The following is a 22,808-nucleotide window of genomic DNA, read 5'->3' as shown; positions in this document are numbered from 1 at the left end:
CTTAATATACGGAAGGATTATATATGCTGTTTTTCCCTAAAACTTTATATCAATAATTATAAGACTGGATTGTCATTTTCTTTGACTTACTTGCTTTGCCACATTTGGTCACCACTGTTTTGCTGACATTAGAAAAGAGATATGATTTTCATCCAAACTTTTTCTTAATAGCAAACCAACTGCTTAATGTAACAAAGGGAGCTAGACTGGCTACAATTGTGTTCCACTAGCTCTTCTTACCAGGTTTTTAGAACCAAACCATCAAATGACCTTGAGTTCAAATGTCCTAGCTATGTCTTTGTTCATGATCTCACCATGTGAATTTTGTTAAATAAATAATTTAGAACAATGTTTCTCAGAGAGAAAGGGGAATAACATTTAATCTGGAAAAGCTAAACATACCTATCTTTTTTTTAAGGAAACTGACAATTTAAGTGTAATGGAATACTTTAGCTAGTGAGGATAATTAGAAGATAAGGAGCCTAACCAGGCGGTGGCACAGTGGATAGAGCGTTGGACTGGGATGAGGAGGACCCAGGTTCGAGACCCCGAGGTTGCCAGCTTGAGCACAGGCTCATCTGGCTTGAGCTAAAAAAGAAAAAAATCTCACCAGCTTGGACCCAAGGTCGCTGGCTCGAGCAAGGGGTTACTCAGTCTGCTGAAGGCCCGCGGTCAAGGCACATATGAGAAAGCAATCAATGAACAACTAAGGTGTCACAACGAAAAACTAATGATTGATGCTTCTCATCTCTCTCCGTTCCTGTCTGTCCCTATCTATCCCTCTCTCTGACTCTCTCCCTGTAAAAAAAAAAAAAAAAAAAAAAAAAAAGAAGATAAGGAACATGAATATAAAAATGGTTGGGAATCGGCCCTGGCCGGTTGGCTCAGTGGTAGAGCATTGGCCCGGCGTGCAGGAGTCCAGGGTTCGATTCCCGGCCAGGGCACACAGGAGAGGCACCCATTTGCTTCTCCACCCCTCCCCCTCTCCTTCCTCTCTGTCTCTCTCTTCCCCTCCTGCAGTGAGGCTCCATTGGAGCAAAGATGGCCCGGGCGCTGGGGATGGCTCTGTGGCCTCTGCCTCAGGCGCTAGAATGGCTCTGGACGCAACAGAGCGACGCCCCAGAGGGGCAAAGCATCGCCCCCTGGTGGGCATGCCGGGTGGATCCCGGTCGGGCGCATGCGGGAGTCTGTCTGATTGCCTCCCCGTTTCCAGCTTCGGAAAAATGAAAAAAAAAAATGGTTGGGAATCAATAATTTATAAAAAGTGCATTGATTTGATGGTGGGCAGGAGTGAAGAGATGAGGAAGAAAATGGAAATATAAACAGAAGAAAATATAACAGGCACCGGAGAGGAAGAAAACAAATTTTCTTGTAGGAAATAAGAAATGTTTCTTTCAGTTTAACAATATAAGTGGCAGATTATTAGAAATTACATAGGACTCTGAGGTCTCAGATTTGAAACCCTGAGGTTGCTGGCTTGAGTGTGGGTTCACCAGCTTGAGCATGAGATCATATACATGAGTCCATGGTCGCTGGCTTGAGCCCAAAGGTTGTTGGCTTGAGCAAGGGAACAGTGGTTCAGCCCTGGTCAAGGCACATACAAGAAGCAATTGATGCACAACTAAAGTGAAAGCAACTGTGAGTTGATGCTTACCTAATTTCTCATCTTGGGAGAGGTTCTTAACCCAAATAGCTTTTGGGAAGCAAAGATTTAACAATTAAACAAATTAACCAGTCTTCAGAACCAATAATTCTAAAATAAGTAAACGGTCATTTTATCTTATCCTTTAACTCTGGTTATCTTTTTAAGAGATAATACACAAAGCTGAGTAAGAGCTTACCACACATTGAGAAGAAAATTATTTCAGAATTTCAGTAAATGTGAATCCACGTTCATGTTGAAATGTCCTGCCTATTTTAGATGTTTATCATCAAATGACTACCCAATTAAAATGCACATAAACCTTAAGTACTCCTCTGCTCTCAAAGTAGGAAATAAACATTTATTATCTACCTGTTATTCTGAGTAATGCTCAGGCCTGAGACTGATAGCACACTTGCCGACCTGGCATTCTGGCTTCTGGCTGTCACTCAGGAGTTCCAATGTGCTTTCCTGACCTGCCTGTCTGCCCATCTGCACTCAGGTGCTCTCACAGCAGGAGGGTCTCAAAGCTGAGCTGCAGCTGCCAACCTGGCTCCTGCCTCCCAGCCCCTCAGGCCAGCTGTAAAATTTCCTACTTCAATCAAACTCACAAAAGTAAAATCATGACATATTTTTTTTTTTATTTTATTTATTTATTTATTTATTTATTTTACAGAGACAGTGAGTCAGAGAGAGGGATAGACAGGGACAGACAGACAGGAACGGAGAGAGACGAGAAGCATCAATTATTAGTTTTTCGTTGCGTGTTGCAACACCTTAGTTGTTCATTGATTGCTTTCTCATACGTGCCTTGACCGCGGGCATTCAGCAGACCAAGTAACCCCTTGCTGGGGCCAGTGACCTTGGGTCCAAGCTGGTGGGCTTTTTGCTCAAACCAGATGAGCCCGCGCTCAAGCTGGGGACCTCGGGGTCTCGAACCTGGGTCTTCCGCATCCCAGTCCGACGCTCTATCCACTGCGCCACCACCTGGTCAGGCCATGACATATTTTTTTATATGCTGATACCCAATGCTTTTTTCAGAATCATACTTTAAACATATACTAGCTATACTGTACTTCAACTCTAAACCTTTCTCTTAATACAGAAAACCTTTCTAATGTGTGGATTAGAATTAGACTTCAAACGTTAGCTGTCTCTTGTTCCCTGCTGATGTTCTTATTCAAAACGGAGGTTTTATAGACATTAGGATAAATCAGAGGATTTCTCTTTAATGTAGATCTGAAAAAACACTAAAAAATAGGGAACTTAATGGAAAATAAAAGTGCAATGATTTGAAGCATTTTTTCCCTCAGAAAAAAAATTACTTGGTTAATTTTTCTTACAGGAATTACTAGAATTATCATTCTCCATTTTCAAGAATATGGAGATAATGCCTACAATTCTGCTACTTCTCTTGGCCAGTTTATTCATCCCATCCATAAACAGGTCAGGAATGAAGAGTGAAATTCTTGTCCAGAGCTTTACAGTCTTGGGGGAAGAGTGGGAAGTATCTGTAAAACGCTCTCTGGAGTATGACTGAACTGGTGAAGAGCATATGGAGGCCATGGAGAAACCTCAGCTGCTGGCTCCCCGGCCTCCAGGCAATCCCAGGAAACAGACAGGAGCACACACGGGCCAGAGGTGTGATGCTCTACAAGCAGAGAAACTCCATCTCAGGAACTCAAATACTTTTAAAACAAATTGGGAAATCAGCTTATTTTGAAAGTTACACCATTCACTCTTTACACAAAGATGTCAAAAAGGCCTGACGATCCAAAGCATTAGATTTACCTCCCTTATCCACAGGCTTTATGTGACGATGGTGGCATTAAACTCCAGGGTACAGAGTATTTTAACAACAATAATAAAAATGAGCCTTATCTCAGGTACTCAATCCATTATGCGTTGCTTGACTTCCAAGTTGAGATACAGACATTTGTGTTAGACTAACTAAGCAAGACTTAGGAAAAACTCAAACCAACAAAATGAAAACATACTCTCTCTGACCATGATACAAAAAGTAATAAGTTAGCAAGCAGCAGATAGCTAAGAATAAATTTAACCCCCCCAAAACCCCCGATATCTGTAAATTAATACTTTTCCAAATAACCACATAAAGAAAAAATAAAGAATTATAAACATTTAGAAATAAATGACATTAAAATTATTACCTATAGAATGGAGCCAAACTGATACTCAAAGAAAAATAATGTAAATATATTTAATAAAAAACAAGAAATAAAGGAATGTAACATTGAAATTGGAAAGATTAAAATGAGCAAACTAACTAAAATAAAGGTGAGGCAAGAATTAAAATTAAAAGCACAAACAAGTTAGAAAGCAAAATAAAATACTGGTTAATAAAATAAAGAGCTGGTTCTAAATAATGAATGAATGAAGGAGTGAATAACCTCCTAAAGGTGTGACCAAAGGTTGGGGAACTGTACAAATACATAATATTACTAATGTAATGTTTGATGAAATTATATTTTTTCAAAAATAATTAAAAAACATTTTAAAAGATGTGTCTAAAAGAGACTTATGAATTTAATAATTTAATGAAATCTTCCCAGGATATACACATCTATTTGAAAGTTTCTCACATTTAACTTTTAAAGATATTTTCAGGAATATGTATATAAAAGCAGAGGACACCTGTGTTGGAAAACAGTCATCAGAATTTATAAAATAAAACACCAGAGAGGAAGTTCCATTAAAATAAGAAATAAGTCCAAATGCCTATTATTAATATGTTGTCTGATGTCAACAATGCAATAAAACAAGAAAAAAAATTAAAATACTTTATAAAATTGATATTATTTTAGGGTCATTATATATCCTGAAAATCAAGAGACTTAACTGAAGAAGTGTTGGACTAAATCCTTTATTTAATTAACAGTATATAAGAGTTTAATAAAATAGCTAGATGGATATTTAAAAATGAATAACTTTCCTTTATACCAGATACTACCAGGTATAAAATGTAGGTATACCAACTATAAAATATAACAAGAGGAAATCTCACTCTCAATAAATCTTTTTCTAACATCTCTTAAGGTCTTAAGTGCTTCAATTATACATCATAAGTTAATCTCCACAACCATGATATTATATGGTATTACCATGATAACGCATACTACCTATTATCACAGTTTTACAGACAAAGAAACTAAGGCTTAAGGAAATTATTAAGAAATTTGCCTAAGATCACATAACCAGTAGTGTCAGAACAGAGCTCAAACTCAAGTCTCTCCAACTCTACAGGATAGGCTTCTTAGCATTACTATAATTCTTGTCTATCAAAATAACAAGGACAGGTTGTGTGGGGAAATGGTGAAGAGAACAGAGAATGGATACTCTGTATTGCTGATAAGACCATACATTGGTGCAACTTTATCTAGAGCAGGGGTCCAAAAACTATGGCCTGCGGGCCGCATGCAGCCCCCTGAGACCATTTCTCCTGCCCTGCCGCACTTCCGGAAGGGGCACCTCTTTCATTGGTGGTCAGTGAGAGGAGCACAGTATCTGGCGGCACCATAAAGCGCGGTGTCGCTCATGTACAGTACTACTTCCGGTGACGCGGGACGCACGCGTCACAGCTCCGGAAGCGCGTCATATCACTTGTTACAGCTAGCAGTGACAAGTATGGAAGCGGACATTGACCATCTCATTAGCCAAAAGCAGGCCTATGGTTCCCATTGAAATACTGGTCAGTTTGTTGATTTAAATTTACTTGTTCTTTATTTTAAATATTGTATTTGTTCCCGTTTTGTTTTTTTACTTTAAAATAAGATATGTGCAGTGTGCATAGGGATTTGTTCATAGTTTTTTTTATAGTCCAGCCCTCCAATGGTCTGAGGAACAGTGAACTGGCCCCCTGTGTAAAACGTTTGGGGACCCCTGATCTAGAGGGCAATTTGCTAGATGACATATAGGAATTTGTTTAAAAATATATTCAACAGTGTACAAAGATCTGTAAACATGCACACTTATTGAACTGTATTTTACAACAAAAAACTTGTCATGCTTTAAATATTCAACAATATGAACTTGATTAAATTGCAGTACTTGAGTATGCTGAAAAGTCATTCAGCCAATAAAACTAATCTTTTAAAAGTATATTTAATGACACAGGAAAACATGATATATTGAATGAACAGCAACAAACTACATATGCATATAATTTTTTTAAAGGATATGTTTATATTGACTAAGACTTTTAGAAAATAAAAACACTGATACAAAAACTTTACTCTAGGTGAGAACTGTGGATAATTTTCACTATCATTTTATACTTTTTCTGTATTTGAAAATATGATAAAATGAATGTGTTAAAATATTACACTCAAAATAAAAATTTAAAAGATAAAGTGAAGTAGTTAAGTTATAGAAATGCAGTTCAGAAAACATTTCCCACCTGACCTGTGGTGGTGCAGTAGATAGAGCGTCGACCTGGAACGCTAAGATCACTGGTTTGAAACCCTGAACTTGCCTGGTCAAGGCACATATTGGAGTTGATGCTTCCTGTTCCTTCCCCTTTCTTTTTCTCTTTCTATCTTTCTCCTCTCTAAAATGAATAAAATCTTAAAAAAATAAAGAAAACACTTCCCCTATTTAATATTATATTTATTTCCCATGTATGATATAGTATTGCTAATTTTAACATACTTTATGCCTATGATTTTTATGTTAAAGCACTTTTCTATCTTAGCAAAAACAGAAATAATACCTACTTGATCAAAATAATTTATTGCACATTTAAAGCTTTTTAGAGCTATACTAATCATTGAAAGTTATATCAACATTCCAAAAGTATCTAATATATAATCAACTAAATGGGGCAACCAAAGATTAAACAAAAAAAATCTAAGTCAACAATAATGAGTTTCAATTACCTGGGAGACCTGCTCCCGAAAAGCATACAAAACAGCTAAAAGCTAAGATTTGAAAAAGACCAAGTCACAGAATAAGGATAAAATTAAGCCTACATAATTTTGAATAGGAAATGAGTACAGATGACTAAGAACAAAGGATAAAAACTAATTTTAGCCTCACCCTAAAAGACATGAAGTAATAGATTTGAAGGCCCTTTGAAAAGTCTAAAATATAAACTGACATTAAAAGTGATAACAGTAAACTTGATTTTACAGAAATTTATAACTGGCAATTCCAATGACTCAGAACACAAGAGCCAGTGAATAAGTAAACAGAATAAAATCTCTGTCAAATCAAATCAACGGATCCTGTTAAATCATTTTATAGTAATACTGAGTGTCTTCTATGTTCTAGGCACTTTTACACTTATTATCTTGAAACAGTAAAAACAAATTCGACAAAGTGCATAGTGTCTGATGGATGAGAAATCAAGAAGAAATTCAGTCTTGCATAGAGTGGCAGCCAGGCAGAGCTGGGATTCAAATCCAGTCAGCTGATTTCAGAGGCCCCGCCTGCTCTTTCCCTGCAGTACAATCTTTCAGTTCTGCTATCTAGACGATCTGAGCTCCCTAACAGCCTTCAACCACTGCCTAAATACTTGTATTTTAGACATAATATTAGGTGTTGTTTTTCAGCCCACAGCAGATTCTGCTGCATATTAGAAGGTGGTAGTGACAATGTCTACAGGAACATCTAATATCAAGAACAACTCAAAAATCATTGATATAAATCAGTATAAATCATGGAGTCCTGCAGTCTACACCATCTTAAGAAAAAGCATTAAGAAATATTGCTATTTAGTTTAGGATAAATCAATATTTGTGTGTGTGTGTGTGTGTGTGTGTGACAGAGACAGAGAGAGTCAGATAGAGGGACAGACAGACAGGAAGAGAGAGAGAGAGAGATGAGAAGAATCAATTCTTCATTGCAGCACCTTAGTTTTTCATTGATTGCTTTCTCATATGTGCCTTGAGGGGGGGGGGAGGGGGGGGCGCTACAGCAGACTGAGTGACCCTTTGCTCAAGCCAGTGACCTTGGGCTCAAGCTGGGGAGCTTTGCTTAAACCAGATGAGCCCATGCTCAAGCTGGCAACCTCGGGGTCTCGAACTCAGGTCTTCGCGTCCCAGTCCGATGATCTATCCACTGTGCCAAGGCCTAGTCAGGCATAAATCCGAAATCTTGAAAACTCTGGTAAGGTTATCATCTTTAGGCATGAGTTCTATCACTTGTACAGTAAAACAACAGTGTAAACCATATAGCCTTGCTAGAAAACTAAATTAGATAACATAGTATTTAATACTATGCCTAGCGTAGAGTTAGTGTCCGATAAATGTTAGCTATCATATTTCATAAGTGAAATTACAGGCTACCTATTACTTGAAGGTAGAAAAATATAATATATGTGTACACATTCTTCCATTTAAAATAGTAAAAATATTTTGCTCTTGACTTTGAAAGCCAACTTTTTAAAAAATTCACTTTTATTCCCATTAAGTGGGGGTAGATAAGGTTAATTTTATTCTTATAAGGCAAATATGTATGGCCTCTCAAGAAATCATATTATGTATTCTAAGTTAATTTTAAAAAGTTTAGGGAGCAACAATTTTGTTACTTGCTTTGCACTGAGTCCATCTCTTTACCATGTACTGGCTTTTGTTCATCCAACCTACATCAGCAGATTATTATTATTTAAAATACTATATGGCCTTTAACAATAAAAACACATTCATGAAGTTTTCTACTATGTGCCAAACACTGTAGAAGCCTGGGACAACAGAGTCCCTACACTCAGACAGCCTGAAGACTGTGAACAAAATAAAAAGTCCTAGCCACAGTAAAGGGTACTGTTATCAACATTTTGTATTATCCGTTAACCTATGGTCTATTCTGTTTTCTAGATGAAGAGCAAAGACAAAAAAAAGCAAAGAAATAAGAAATAAAAAAGAACAGTTAACTATCACTAAACATACAAGTGTTATGGAAAATATACAGTATTTTGAAAATACAGGAAATAAACAAGTAATTTTGCCTAAAACTGGGGAATTAGGAAATGCTTATATTTTTACTTTAAAACTGAAATATAAAGTGTAACTACAGGAATACAAAATTGTCAGGAAAATACTTATTAAAATATTCATAGAAATTATTTCTGGGTAATGAGATTCCAGGTGGTTTTAATTTTTTCTCCCCCTCCCCCTTTTGTTGTTGTTGTTGTTGAAAAAGACAGGAAGGGAGAGATAGGGTGAGAAGCATCAACTCGCAATTGCTTTCACTTTAGTTGTGCATTGATTGCTTCTTGTATGTGCCTTAACCAGGGCAGAACCAGCGTGCCCTTGCTCAAGTCACTAATATTTGGGCTCAAGCTAATGAGCTTTGGGATCACGTGATTGATCTCCTCCTTCCCCTCAAACCAGCAACCTGGTGCAAACAGCCCACACTCAGAGCCAGTGACCTCGACCTTGGGGCTTTCATTGCGGGAACTCAGCGTCCTGGGTCAATGCTTTATCCACTGTGCCACCACCAGTCAGGCTAATTTTCCTTTTACTTTGTTTTTTCTTAATCAACTTGTTCTACTTTAATAATTTAAAATATAAATTCAAAAAACGTTTAAATCAGATATTAATGCTCATCTAACAAATTGTCAAAATTTAAAAAGTGCATTCAACCATGGTCTGAGGTCAAGACTCTCACTTTGCTGATGGGTATGCGCAGATCAGTACAGCCTTTCTGGAAAGCTTCTCAGCCAGAGGTCAAAAACCTTACAGTGTATTGATTATCTTGGGTGAATACTTCTAGAAATCTAAGAATGCAGATGCAGAAAATAAAAATTTTAGTGGGATGTTTAACTTAAGCAATATGATGTTAAAATTTTGGCAAAAAAAATGTAACTGAAATAGGAGAATGATTAAAATGACATGTTCTTAGAAAGAAAATGTTTAAAATATTTTTAATGGCATAAGAAAATCCTTAGTGTGTATTAAAAGGGGAAGGGAAGGGGGCATATAAAATTCTAGAAAAAGTGTAATTCCAATTATACAAGAAAAAGATGTATCTTTTAAGAGCCAAATTCCCAAGAAAGATGACCTCATTATTTAAACTTCACATAACAGACACATTTATTAACATGTATTAGGTTCCATAAGCCTTAATATTTGGTTACAGCAGGGACTCAGCCCAAGTTGGAGCTCTTGCTCTGCCATTATTAGTTGTGAAACCCATTAAGTTATTTAACCACATTGTGGCTTGGTTTCCTCATTGGAAAAAGGAGTAATGAAATGCCTCTTTGTAGGAGCAGTATTAAATGCATTAATACAGGTGGAACACTTAAAACAATGCTCGGCACAGTAAGTTCATCTTAAACTACAATAGAATAAACTAAGTGAGATCTAAGTTGAGGCCTGAATGACAAGGCTGGGCCAGGAAATAGGTAGAAGGGGGCGGGGGTAGGGATAATGTTCAAGACAAGCAGGGAGACCTAGGGGTTTTCAACTTATTCCCTATATAGGCTAGTTCACTATGCATTAAGAATTACTCGCAGTGTTGTGACATAAAATCATATATACTATGCTTTATGGGTGATTATTTCCTATTTTCATTTTAAGAAAGTAAAACAATTCTCTGTTGAAGAGAAATATTAAAGAGAGAAAATCATACTGAATTACCAAGATAATGGATACATTTGGGGATGAAATGGATTTTTCAGAAAAAAAATCACATTCTCAGTTGTTGATCATTTCCTTGAACTGTTAATAATGAAATAGCAACGACTATAACATTTTTGATGAATCTCAACATCACAACTTTGTAAAAATGAGTGTCCATGAGGCATATTAACACTTAGAACACAAGATTTTTTAGAACCTTTGATATATTTAAGATCTAACCCTAGAATCTCAATATATTGTTTAATTTGGAATCCTGATTTAATAAACTCCCATTATTCACTGACCTTGTTACTTAATATTTTTCTTTTGAAGAACTATACCCCCAAAACTATCTGCCACTTTAATCACCTACTACTCCACCATCCACAGAATGGGCACACTAGACCTCCTTTCCGGACAGGGTCCCTTGACTCACAGTATTACTTTGGAAATGATCCCTACCCAGTCCTACCTACAAGCATAACTCATTTTATTGTGCTTGACTTTAGTGTGTATTCGCTTTGTTTCGCTTTCACAGATTGTGTTTTTCTGTTTTGTTTTTACAAACTAAAGGCAAGATCCTCCACTAGCAAAAAGATTACCACTCGCTTTGTTGTGGTGGTCTGGAACAGAATCAGTAATATCTACAAGGTATGCTTGTGTTTGAATCCAACCTTTGAGGGCTGGCATGTAGTCTTCTCTAGCACCTGAATTTACTTCTTCTCTCCTGTCATTGAGAACATTTGATCTAGCATTATGTTCTGTCTGTTCATAATCTCCTTTTACAGGTAAGGGGCCTTACATAGCACCTAGACTGAAACTGAACAATTATTTGCTGAGGGAATAGTAGTTTACCAGCCTCAAATGAACAATAACTGCGGATTAGTCTACAACCCTGATTTCTAACAGTGAAAGAATAAAAAACCCCTCCTGCTTCTCAACGCGTTTGTTTCTTTAAAACTGCAATAAAATCAGAACAAAAGTATTATTCTTCTGGATTTATGTACAAGAACAATGCAAACAGAGCTCCAGAAAGCCATTAATATAAAGCAGGATTTTTTATTAGTCTAGTAATTAAAACAGAAATGCAGTAAAAGGAAAGTGACTAAGAAAATCATCAGCACAAAGACATTCCAAGTTTCTGTTTTTTATCCTTTAATATTTTCCATTATAATAAAATAAGTTTCATTAAACTTTCATCATTAAATGCACGCTAAAAATAACGGCTTTTTTGTTTTGTTTAAAAGTTCGTTTTACTTTGCTTATAGTATTTAAGTACTTTTGTGAACAGATAGATGCTAGAGGAAGAACTGTAACTTACTTTGAAAAGTTAAACCAGTTGTTAGATTAAGTAAAAAGACTCGATTGAACATTTTGAATTATAGATACACAACCAGTTACTGGACCATTCTGATATTTTTAGGGTAACCATCAAGCGGATTTAGGTAACTTAATGCCAAATTGGAAGAAAACAGGTAAGAGAGAGGCAAGTCTGAAATAGCCATCTTCTTCAGCTTATCAAAATAACATAATTTCACAAATATTTAGTTCTGCTAATTTTATATTCAAATATCAGATAACATCAATATTAAAAAATTACTAAAATTAATGTATAAAGTGATCAAATAAAGTCATACCCATTTAATCCTAAATATATTGAATTAAAAAAATATAAACATAACTGTATTTGTGATTTCTTGTGGTTCTTATACATCCAAAAAATGTTTGAGGCATATCCACTGCTTTCTGTTTATATGATGGAATAAGTGTAGAAATAAAGAACTTTCCCAAATTTCTAAATATGCAGTACTTAGCCTGAAGTATTTTTGCATCTACAGTATTCTAAAATGGTAAAAAAAAAAAAAAAAATATCTGTATCAACAAGGGCCTCATAGGCCTGGGGTTATTCCAATACTGCAACCAATAGGAAAACTTTCCCTAAATCTAAATTAGCATTTCACCTCTTTATCACAATACAAAGGGCACAAACCAGGATTGTTATCGGTTACCCAAAACGCTAGAATCCCTCTTAATCTGCACTTGGAAGCTAAGGCTGTTCTTAAAAGGGGTGAAGGAAGAACCAGTTAACCAGTTTAGGGAAGAAAGCGGGATTCATGTCTCCAAATGATACTTGTAACACGTCTTTGTACGGAGTGAAACCAGCCCAGCTAAAATGAACGCGGGAGAAAATGGAAATTCGGCTGGAACTGAAGCGCGAGGGGTGCAGGGGACGAGGTGGACTGACAGGTTGTCGTTAGGGCCGGTCTGGGGGCGGCGGCGGTTTGGACGCCAGGATGGATGGATAATAAAGCAAATGGCTGGGGCTGGGGCTGGGGCTGTCGCTGATGCCTCGGCCGAGCGCGCGGCGGTCGGAGCTGCGGGAGCAGGGCAGCGGGTCCGTCCCCTCCGGGGCGCCCGAGCCCGCCTCCGCGCTCGGCGGCAGTGCCCGGGGGCGGGCGGCAGTGGACCGGTGCCCTAGGCCGCGGGGCCGAGGCGACCGGCCTCACCGCGCCCACGATCCCTGTGGAGCGGCTCTGCCGGCGGGGAGGATGCGCTCGGCTTTCCCCGCGACCCCTCCCGAGCCCCGGGAGCCGCGGGAGCCCAATGACTAAACCTCCGGGCGTCCGACCCGCCTGGGCCTGGAGATCACCGGCGCCGCCGCTCCGGCCCCGGCCCCGCGCTCCGGCGCGGCCTCCCGCCCGCGCCCCTCCCGGCGCCGGACTCCCGGGGGACCAAGCTCACCGCGGAGGGCCTCGCCCACCCCCCCCTTTCCCGAGGGACAAACCTGGGGACCGCTACCCGGCATGGCCGACCGCGCGAGGAAGCGGCGAGCAGGCGGCGGCAGGCCCGCAGCGGCAGCGGCCAGCTCGGCCCTCCGCGCGCCTCCCCGGGCCGCGGCCCCGCGCCCCCTCGCTCGGCTTGCACACTCACACCCCGGACGCGCGCGCACGGCCGCAGCCGCGGTGCTCAACCTACTTGCAGTCTCTTCTCAGCAGCCATCACATGCCCGGGAAGCCGGGGCAGCCCCGGGGCCCTCCAGCGGCCGTCCGCCTCGCCACAGCCCTGGGCCGCCGCGGCCGCCGCTAGGGCGCGGGGCGAGCGGGAGGCTGCCCCATGCCGCCCGCCCGCCCGCACGGCCACACGCCCGCGCCGGCTCAGGAGCGCCGCCCGCTCCGCGGGCCAGAGCGGAGCTGGCTGTCCCGCCTGTCTGCTCGCTCCGCGACCTCCCGCCCGCAGCCGCAGCCGCCGCCGCCGCCGCGCCGCTTCCTCCTCCCCTTCCTTCTTTCCTTTCTCCTTTGCCTCCACGGGAGCCGAGGTTGGCAAACCAGCACCTGCTGCTGGAGATCACCGAGAACTGAAACAGGAAACCCCGCGCCAAGGGGAAAACCCGGGAGGCGTGGAGAGGGGTGAGGGGAGCTGCTGCTGGAGCCCGTCCGGCTGGACCCGCCGCCGGGGCTGCCCGAGGTCCCCGCGCCTCCGCCCCGCGCACCCGTTCCCTAGCCCGGGGGTCCCCACGCCCGCCCCCGGCGGGGTTCAGGAGGGAGCCTCTCCGCTTGGCGACACCTGCCCACCCAGCAGCGATAACCTGGCTCTTTCCAGGCCAGGCAAGGAGATCGAGAGTCTGCCTTAGAGCAAGCTTCCCGAGGTTGTTTGTTCTTTATCAATAAAGTGAAATGAGGAAAACCCACAGCCGGCATGACCAAGACCAATAAGGGAACTTAAGCAAATGAGGCTGTTGGGATTACTTCCCGGGGAAGGAATTCTTTCATCAAGGAAACTGGCCTTGCTGGAAATGGCAATATGTCAAAATCGAGGTTAAACCCGGGATAAATCTAGATCTGTTTCTGGAGCTTGGGACAGACAGCCTTCTACACTGAGGTGGACTCCTGAGTTCCAAGTGTGGGAAGCACTGGGAGCTTTCTACCTCTGAACTGTACAACACCCAGCACAATCTAGAATCAACAAAAATGCTGAAATCATCTTCACCGGCCTCCCTCCTAGCCTTGGACAGGATGCACCCGCTTTTAAAGTGAGAGGCAAGGGAACCCACCTATGCTAGAGACTAGGTAGCCCGATTTAACTGCATTATCTCATTTAAGTTGCACCACAGCCATGTGAGGTGTTATCATCACCTTTATCAGTTGGCAAATCGAGGTTAGAAAATTATCCCAAAATCACAAAGCCTGAATGTGAAGGATTCAGATCTGTTTGCATGCAAAGCACATATTTGTTTCACTGGCACAGACTTCATGCCTTTTGATAACACTTTTTCACCTTCAGTTAAATTACTTTTCACCTTCAGTAAATGGTAGTGATATCCGCCATGCTTATTGGGGCTCAAACTTTATGTTTTCCAGTTTAATGTTCTCTTTCTCACACACACAAATTATTATTTTTTTTTTAGTTAAGTCTGCTTTTAGGAGTTAGTTGAGCAGCACAGATGTACTTACCTCTTTGGCCAGTATCTGTTGCTCTTTAGCTATTGATATCGGGATCCCAGCTGAGAGCATTCTACTGGCCAGTGCCTATTGGCACCCTAACACTGCTTGGAAGATGAAAGGGGAGCATCTCACTGAATCTGCCTTCCACTCCAGTAGGCCAGTCTTGGGGTGTAGTAAATAAAATAGCTGGCTCATAGACTTCTTTCTGAGCATGTGCAAGCCTTCTGGTCTGCACTGTTAGTACCATCTTTAAAACCTTTAGGAAGTCTGGCAACCTGCTTTCTGCAGCTAGGTCTGTTTTGATTGGCAGGAAGAGGGACATGCTTTGGGAAAGCATCTCCTGTTCACTGAGCCAACTCTTAAAAGTCTCTTGAGCAGTATTAGGGAGGGGCAAGTGATGCATTTTGACATGATTTTTGCAAGCCAGGACGTTCCCCTAATCCACAATATAACACCCCCGCAGTCTACCGTATTTCCGTCAGTCGACTTAACTGAATTCCAGTCAATATTGATTAAGCATAGTTGTAGACCAAAGAACTGTATTAGGTTCTTTGAAAGTAAGAAACGTATGTAATGATTATAACTGCTAACAACTAGTGAGTGCCTACCATTTTCCAGGCACTGTTCTAAGCACTTTGCATGTGTTCTCTCACACAATGCCCACAAAACCCCTACGAGAGGATAGCTATCACTATTTCCATTTTACAGATGAGAAAACTGAGATAAAAAATACAGCCAGTAAGTAACTGTACAAGGGCCCCTGGCCAGCAGGGGTAGAACGTCGACCCAGCATGTATAAGTTCCAGGTTCAATTCCAAGTCAGGGTACACAGGAAAAGCCACCATCAGCTTCTCCCCCACACTCCCATCTCTCTCTCCTCCCCTTCTGCAGCCATGGCTTAAACGGTTTAATATGGCCCCAGGCTCTGAGGACAGCTCCATGACCTCACTTTAGGTGCTGAAATAGCTTGGTTGCCAAGCAATGGAGCAGCAGCCCCAGATGGGCAGAGCATCGCCAGGTAGGGGGCTTGCCAAGTGGGTCCCAGTTGGGGTGCATGTGGGATTCTGTCTATCTGCATTCTCGCATCTCAATAATAATAATAACAATAATAATAATAAGAAGAAGGAGTAACCATAATGGATTAAAATGTAGGCAGTTTGTCTCTAAAATAAGAAACCATTATGTGAATAAGTACTGCTCTTAACTGTGTAGCTGGGAAGATAAAAACATAGAAAAACTAGAAAAAAAACTAAGAAAAGAGGATTTACAAGTGTTAAATGTATGTCATGGGTAATAAATGCAATGAATTTTCAGAAGACAGAGAAATCTCTTTAGGTTGGAGTGGTTGGGAGGTCTACAAACCGGATGATTCAGAGTTTCCAAAAAGGGGACATTTAAACTGGATAATGATGATGAATAATACTTTGATAAACAGAGAGGATAAGGAACAGCATATTAGTAGAACTGCATAAACAGAGAGAGTGCCAGGGAAATTTGGGAAATAAGGATTTAAAAAAAAAGCTGTAGAGGTCTAAATTACACAGAGACTTAAAGAAAGAGAGAGAGGGAAGAAGGAAGAGAGGGAGGGTAAGATAGAGTTTGAGTTTATATATAGTGTGGACACTGTGAAGGGTTTTTAACAGACGGTGACATGGAGAACGTTCTATTTTAGGAAAACCAATATTGTGAAGGTTATTAGATGGTTTGGGAAGGAGAGGGATTGAAGCAGGAACACAAGTTTGAAGACCTATGTGGGAGCACTGACATAAAACAAGTAAATCGTAAGAGAAAAAGAAGGGACAGGTTAGTGAGGCATTATGATTTAATAGTCACCAAGGCTTCGTGAATAATTGTATACACTTGATGCAGATGGCATTAAGGGAAAAGTTCAACATGACTTAGTGGGTGTGAACACAAAGCCTATAGTATTACTGACTTGGAAAAAGAGCAAGTTTAGGGGCAGAGGAACTGCTTTTTTTGGTAAATGTTTAGAATAGTTTGATTTCAGGCAAATATTTGTGGTCATAGTGGGCTATCCATGTGGAAATATTCTATAGTATTATCTAAAAGGGACAAATAGTTGGGTGAGTAAAGCTTTTATCTGTTACTGAGAGAATATGAAAATTTTAAGTGATCACTATTAGAATTAAAAGAAACTTTTAGAAAATGTTTCTATGACTCTGAGATGAGTGAGCATTATTAGGAAATTCCTCTTTTCTTTACTCCAACTTATATTTACTTAAAAGAAAAAGAGAGCCCGACCAGCGGTGGTACAGTGGATAGAATGTCGACTTGGGACACTGAGGTTGCAGGTTGGAAACCCTGAGGTTGCTGTCTTGAGTGTGGGATCATTGACATGATCCATGGTCACTGGTTTGAGCCCAAAGGTCACTGGCTTAAATCAGAAGCCCAAGGTCTCTGGCTTGGCTTGAGCAAGGGGTCACTGGCTTGGCTGAAGTACCCTTGACACCATCAAGGCACATATGAAAAGCAATCAATGAACAACTAAAGTGCCCAACTATTAGTTGATGCTTCCCATCTCTCTGTCTCACTCAAAACAACAAACAAAGAAACAAACAAACAATATACAAAAAAGAAATTTCATGGGCTCAGAAAATGTAAGAATGATGAAAGAAAAATTAGAAATTAGAAAAATTAGTCTGACTTCACTTGTCATTTTGCTAATGGTAAAATTGAGGGTCAAATTTTCATTGTCCAATAGCAAAACTTCAAAATAGGCATCAGCCAAACAAGGCACATTTGTTATTACCAATTCTGGATAGCTGCTTTGTATTTGAATTATAAAATCAAGTCTGGACCTTGAATTATGAGTTTGAGTTGCGCATCATTTAAAAAATTTGTGTGGCTGTGACTCCATAAGAGGCAAAACCTTAAGTAGCCTCACTAGTTCAAAGCAAATGCTTTGGAAAGAACAGGTTGGGGGCAGGGGGTGAGAAGGATAATGATTGCAAAGGCAGCATTTCTTTCTAAAATACCGCTTTTAGGTAGACTACCACAAACCCAGATTCACATTTGAACCTTCATAGACAGTTTTGGGTGCCCGCCACATCCTACTTGGCTGCCTCAACCTGGAACTTCTCATTTCCCAGCCACCTTACCTAAGACCTTGAGATTGTAGCTCACCTTCAAGTTCAGAACTAACACACACCCCTGACAATTACTTCTAGTTCAATCCAGAGCTTTTCTAGTAGTATCCTTAGGAGTTTTCTCATCAAAAATGTGTGAACCTGGTGGCTACAATTGGGAGCGCAAGAGAATTACTTCTCTCACTCTCACGTCTCCCGACTCTACCATTTCTGCCAGAACACTTACCTTAGTGGAAACTGTGTCAGCAGTCCGGTGGAAGCACCTTCATCTCCAGCTCTTTGGGCAGACTTTATTCCTCTAGTTGAAGAGTTTCACCCACATAGCCAGGCAACAACTGTTTTCATTCACAGTGTTTATGTCTTTCAGAGAAGTTCTGGCTAATTCCAACAATCTCTGAAATGTGAAGTTTCCTTAATATCATTACCCTAAATAACCTTTTCCTAAGCACATGTTCTATATAAGATAGATACATAGAGATAAAACTCATTCTTGACCATGTGCTTTAGTGACTAGTTGGAGTTGCTTTTTAATACTGAGTTCTTAGGGGAAGGAAACTAGAGGACATGAGATATGCGCTGTTGACCAATCCTACAGCTTCTTCCTTTTGATGAATTACCACAAGTGTTCCATACTAAAAGCATGATTTTTTTTTCAGTATTTGTGGGAGGAGCCAGAACAGCAAGGTTTTCCGTATGCTTGTGTCAAACAGTCATGTGCTAGGTTTTCTACCCGAATCAGACTGCATAGAAGCCCTACTTTCACATTTGGGCAGCATAGGAATTTTGAGAAAAATAAACACTTAGTGTAGAATAAGAATTGCTCCTAAAGTGGCACTTTGCCATCTTCACAAAAAACACCTGCCATTGCAGTTCTCTCTGCCCAGAAGTTTTGAAATTTTTATTTCAACATGGAATGGCAGGCATATCTCTGCAAGCATCTGTAGATTTAAAAGGAAATTGGTATGTGGAATTACAAATGTACAAAATTGAGATAGTTGAAAACAAAATTATAGAATTTCCAGGTTAGAGTACATTTTACATTAAAAAGCTATATCACAAGAATATTGATTACATCATTATTTGCAAAGGCAAATAAAATAGTATCAACCTAAATGTCCATTAATAGGAGACTATTTAAATAAATTGTAGTGTCTTTATACATTAGAATGTCATTTACAAGAATGAAGTGGTTTTATGTGTGTGGAATAAACTTTATAATCCATTGTTTATTGAAAAATTAAGGGGAAGACTGGTGTATATAGTAAGCTATCATTTGTGTGAAAGAAAAAAGACATCTCTGCATTTGCTTTTATATGGGTATAATATCTCTGGAAAGTCACACAAGACACTGGTAATGGTGGGTGTCCTGGGCTGAGGAACTGGATGACTAAGAAGAAAAGGTGGTAGAGAGATTCACTTTTAGCTTTTGAATTTTGAGTTGGACACTTGAAATTGCTACTCAGAAAATGTTTTTTAAAGTCTGCATTTATTGGTGATATGTACTATTGCCCATGCCTCTCTATTTGATTCTATAAATAAACAGATGTTGTTTTTTTCAAATAGTACCACAGCCACAAGGAAGAGGAAGTTGTGGGAGTCCTGTGAGTTGCACGTGTGGAGTCTGGGGCTTCCCAGTCAAAGGAAAGTTTCCTACAATCATGTGGAAGGGGAGATCCCATAATTGCTAAAGGATACCCATCCAACGTTAATGGTGTTAGTCACTGATTTTTCAACTTAATTGTCAAAACCTTCAATGAAGATTCTAAAAGTTTTTGGATGGGAACTGTTTCAACTAAGGGGAACATTTAGGGAAGTTCTTATTAGCAGATAGGAGAGAAGTTGATATAAGCTTCAGGCATCAGAGAAGGTCAGCAGTAGGCATGGGGCAGAAGGAGCAATTTTTTTTTTCCATAATACTCATTACTGAGAATTATATTTATTTTATTGTGTTTCCCCACAAAAAGTATGTAAACTCCATGAAGGTAAGAACTCTGCCTGTCTTGCCCCCTGAAGTCTCCTCAGTCCTCCTGTGTCTGGCACATGGAAAACACATTGGTTAGTTCCAGACTACTGGTTCATAATGCCCACTGACTCTCCAACTTTTGGCTGCTTATTTTTGCATTCATCTGATAGAAGGTAGCAAAGAGGTGGTCATGGAACCAGGATTCAGGACTCCGGTCTCTGAAATAGTGGGCAAAGCAGAATTTAAATCTCAAAAAGACTAGGGAGTTAAAAAAATATTTAAGCATGGCGTAACATGCCAAGGAACCAACTACTCAACTAGCAGAACAAGATAGGGGTTTGGCTTAACAGAAGAAAACTAACCAATCACCAAACACATTAAAATAAAATAATTCCTCCAAACAAATCACATATATTGTAACAGTAAAATAGAAGAGATAGCTCCATAATTAGGATTACAGTTTACAAGAAGAACAGGATTCTCAGCAGAGCAGATCTGCAGCTGAGTCACTGTATGCCAGAGAGCTTGCTGGTTGGGGTGGGCAGGTCATTGATTTAGGGTCAAACTTGGCTTCAGAAGCTAGATAGGACACAGGTAAGTGAGCCTCAAGGTCAGAGGGAATTGGAGAAAACAGCCAACCTAGATCATTCCAAGTATTCATATCCATGGGACTTTTCACTGTCAGCTATTTTTGTATGAAGGTGGAAATTGCAGGGATATTCAGCCAAAGAGCACCCAGAAGTCAGAGATGAAGAGTCCAGTCAGGCAGGAAATGTTAAGCAGATTACCATGGGTCCCATAAGTGAGTGTTATAGCCCTAGGTAGGAGATAATTGATGCTGAAGAGATAAACAGACTGGAGCTATCTGATGATTTAATGGTTTTGGTAGGTCTGATTTTAAAGAAACTGTCTTCTATATTATCTATTATCTGGGCAGTGCAGAGCACACAGGTTTTAACTTATACACAGAGGTAGAGTCAGGCTATGTCTCGTGGACCTTCAGTTTGGTCACAACGTTTACCTTATTAAAAAGAATGTTAGTAACCCCCCTTAGATGTATCTCTAGCTCCTCATTCATTTGTGACCTCCTCTAGTTTTGGAGTTTTATACACAGAACCCTGGCTTACTGAGAAGGGCTAGGCCATCTGTGTAATAATTACAAACAGTTATTTTGAAAAGTGAACATTATCTGTCTTTGGCAGTCCCTGCTTTTTAGTGGAGAATTTCCTGGAGAAATTCAAGAATTTGTCATTTTATTTTGGATAACTACAAGAGGCATTTAAATGCTCAGTAAGCTTTGGCAAGAACAACTTGTTTATGAGAAGTCACTGTCCCAAAGAAATGCATGATCATCACTTTCTGTGGTTTGCTTTGCAAAATATGCATTTGCAAGAACATTTTAGAGTGTTGGTAGGGTTGGGTCTATACCAGGGGTCAGGAACCTTTTTGGCTGAGAGAGCCATGAACGCCACATATTTTAAAATATAATTCTGTGAGAGTCATACAACGACCCATGTACATTACGCATTATCCAATAAAAATTTGGTGTTGTCCCAGAGGACAGCTGTGATTGGCTCCAGCCACCCACAACCATGAACATGAGCAGTAGGAAATGAATGGATTGTAATACATGAGAATGTTTTATATTTGTAACGTTATTATTATTTTTTTTATTAAAGATTTGTCTGCGAGCCAGATGCAGCCATCAAAAGAGCCACTGGTCTATACAATTACTTGTAGTGTCTTGGTGGTCAATTATTTCTGCACAAAAGTAGGAGCTGTCAATTTCTAAGATTCTTTTGTACTGTAACCAACAAATAGTGAAATTGTGACTCAAATAGTTCAGTTATATTGATCTTGAACAAGGGTTAATAGAGGTGGATTTCACTGGCTTTAGTATCTAGTAACTTTTAGTATTCTAATGTTTTATTGTAAATTATAAAAGAATGCAGACTTATTGTAGAATTTTTTAATTGAGTTTATTGGACTGACATTGGTTAACAAAACCATAAGGGTCCTGGTATACAACTCAACAAAGGGTCACCTGCACACTGGATTGTGCACCCATTGCCGAAAGTCAAGTCTCCTTCCATCCCCACTTACTCTTCTTTGCCCTCTTTCACCTCCTCCCACACCCTTTCCCATACTTCTGTTTGTGTCTATGTGTTTTATATATACTTCTTGCTTAATCCCTTCACTTTTTTCCACCTAGCCCTCAACCCTTATTCCCTCTGGCAGCTGTCAAACTGTTCTATATATTTTGTGCTTCTGTGTTCTATTTTGTTTATTAAATTATTTTGTTCATTAGATTTTACATATAAGTGAGATCATATGGTAATACATGCTCATCATAGAAAAATTAAAATAGTAAAACATAAGGTTTCAAAGATACAAATGATCTCTCATCTCATCAACCAGAGAAAACTACCCTTACAATTTTTTTTCATTTTCTTTCATTCTACTTCTATATTGCACTATCTTTCTCTTTCTTTCTTTCTCTTTCTTTCTTTCTTTCTTTCTTTCTTTCTTTCTTTCTTTCTTTCTTTCTTTCTTTCTTTCTTTCTTTCTTTCTTTCTTTCTTTTGTTCTTTCTTCCTTTCTCTTTTTTTTTGTGATACAGACAGAGAGGGACAGATAGGGGCAGACAGACAGGGAGAGAGATGAGAAGCATCAATTCTTCATTGTGGCCCCTTAGTTGTTCATTGATTGCTTTCTCATATGTGCCTTGACCAGGGGCCTACAGCAGAGCGAGTGACCCCTTCTCAAGTCAGCAACCTTGAGCTCAAGCTGGTGAGCCTTGCTCAAACCAGGTGAGCCCATGCTCAAGCCCGCGACCTCGAGGTTTCAAACCCGGGTCCTCCACGTCCCAGTCTGACATTCTATCCACTGCGCAACCACCTAGTCAGGCCCTTTCTTGATTTATTGAATTCTACCACTGAACTTGGAATCTGAATAAAAAAGACACGGTCCACATCTTAAATAAACCAAATATTTTCACAGTTAAGACATACATTTGAAAAAATATATGAAAAAAACACCAAATTAAATATAGTCAAGTGCCAAACTTGTCTGATTT

General features: G+C 39.9%; 1 protein-coding gene across 3 annotated transcripts in view; it reads right to left on the bottom strand.

Moving 5' to 3' along the window:
* ZC3H12C (zinc finger CCCH-type containing 12C) overlaps positions 1–13,843 on the bottom strand; it is a 59,273-nt gene extending 45,430 nt beyond the window's left edge. For 2 of the 3 annotated variants that reach the window (XM_066371631.1, XM_066371629.1), the window contains exon 1: positions 13,198–13,843. Coding sequence is in view for 2 of the 3 variants with exons in the window: in XM_066371629.1 (XP_066227726.1) it covers positions 13,198–13,221 (24 nt within the window). In the remaining variant the exon portion in view is untranslated. The other variant, XM_066371630.1, reaches the window with a different exon arrangement.
* Positions 13,844–22,808: the final 8,965 nt, after the last annotated feature.

This window comes from Saccopteryx leptura, chromosome 1 (assembly GCF_036850995.1).
Source record: "Saccopteryx leptura isolate mSacLep1 chromosome 1, mSacLep1_pri_phased_curated, whole genome shotgun sequence".
In the NCBI taxonomy this organism is placed as follows: Eukaryota; Metazoa; Chordata; class Mammalia; order Chiroptera; family Emballonuridae; genus Saccopteryx; species Saccopteryx leptura.
This window is presented reverse-complemented; position numbering and strand designations above follow the sequence as displayed.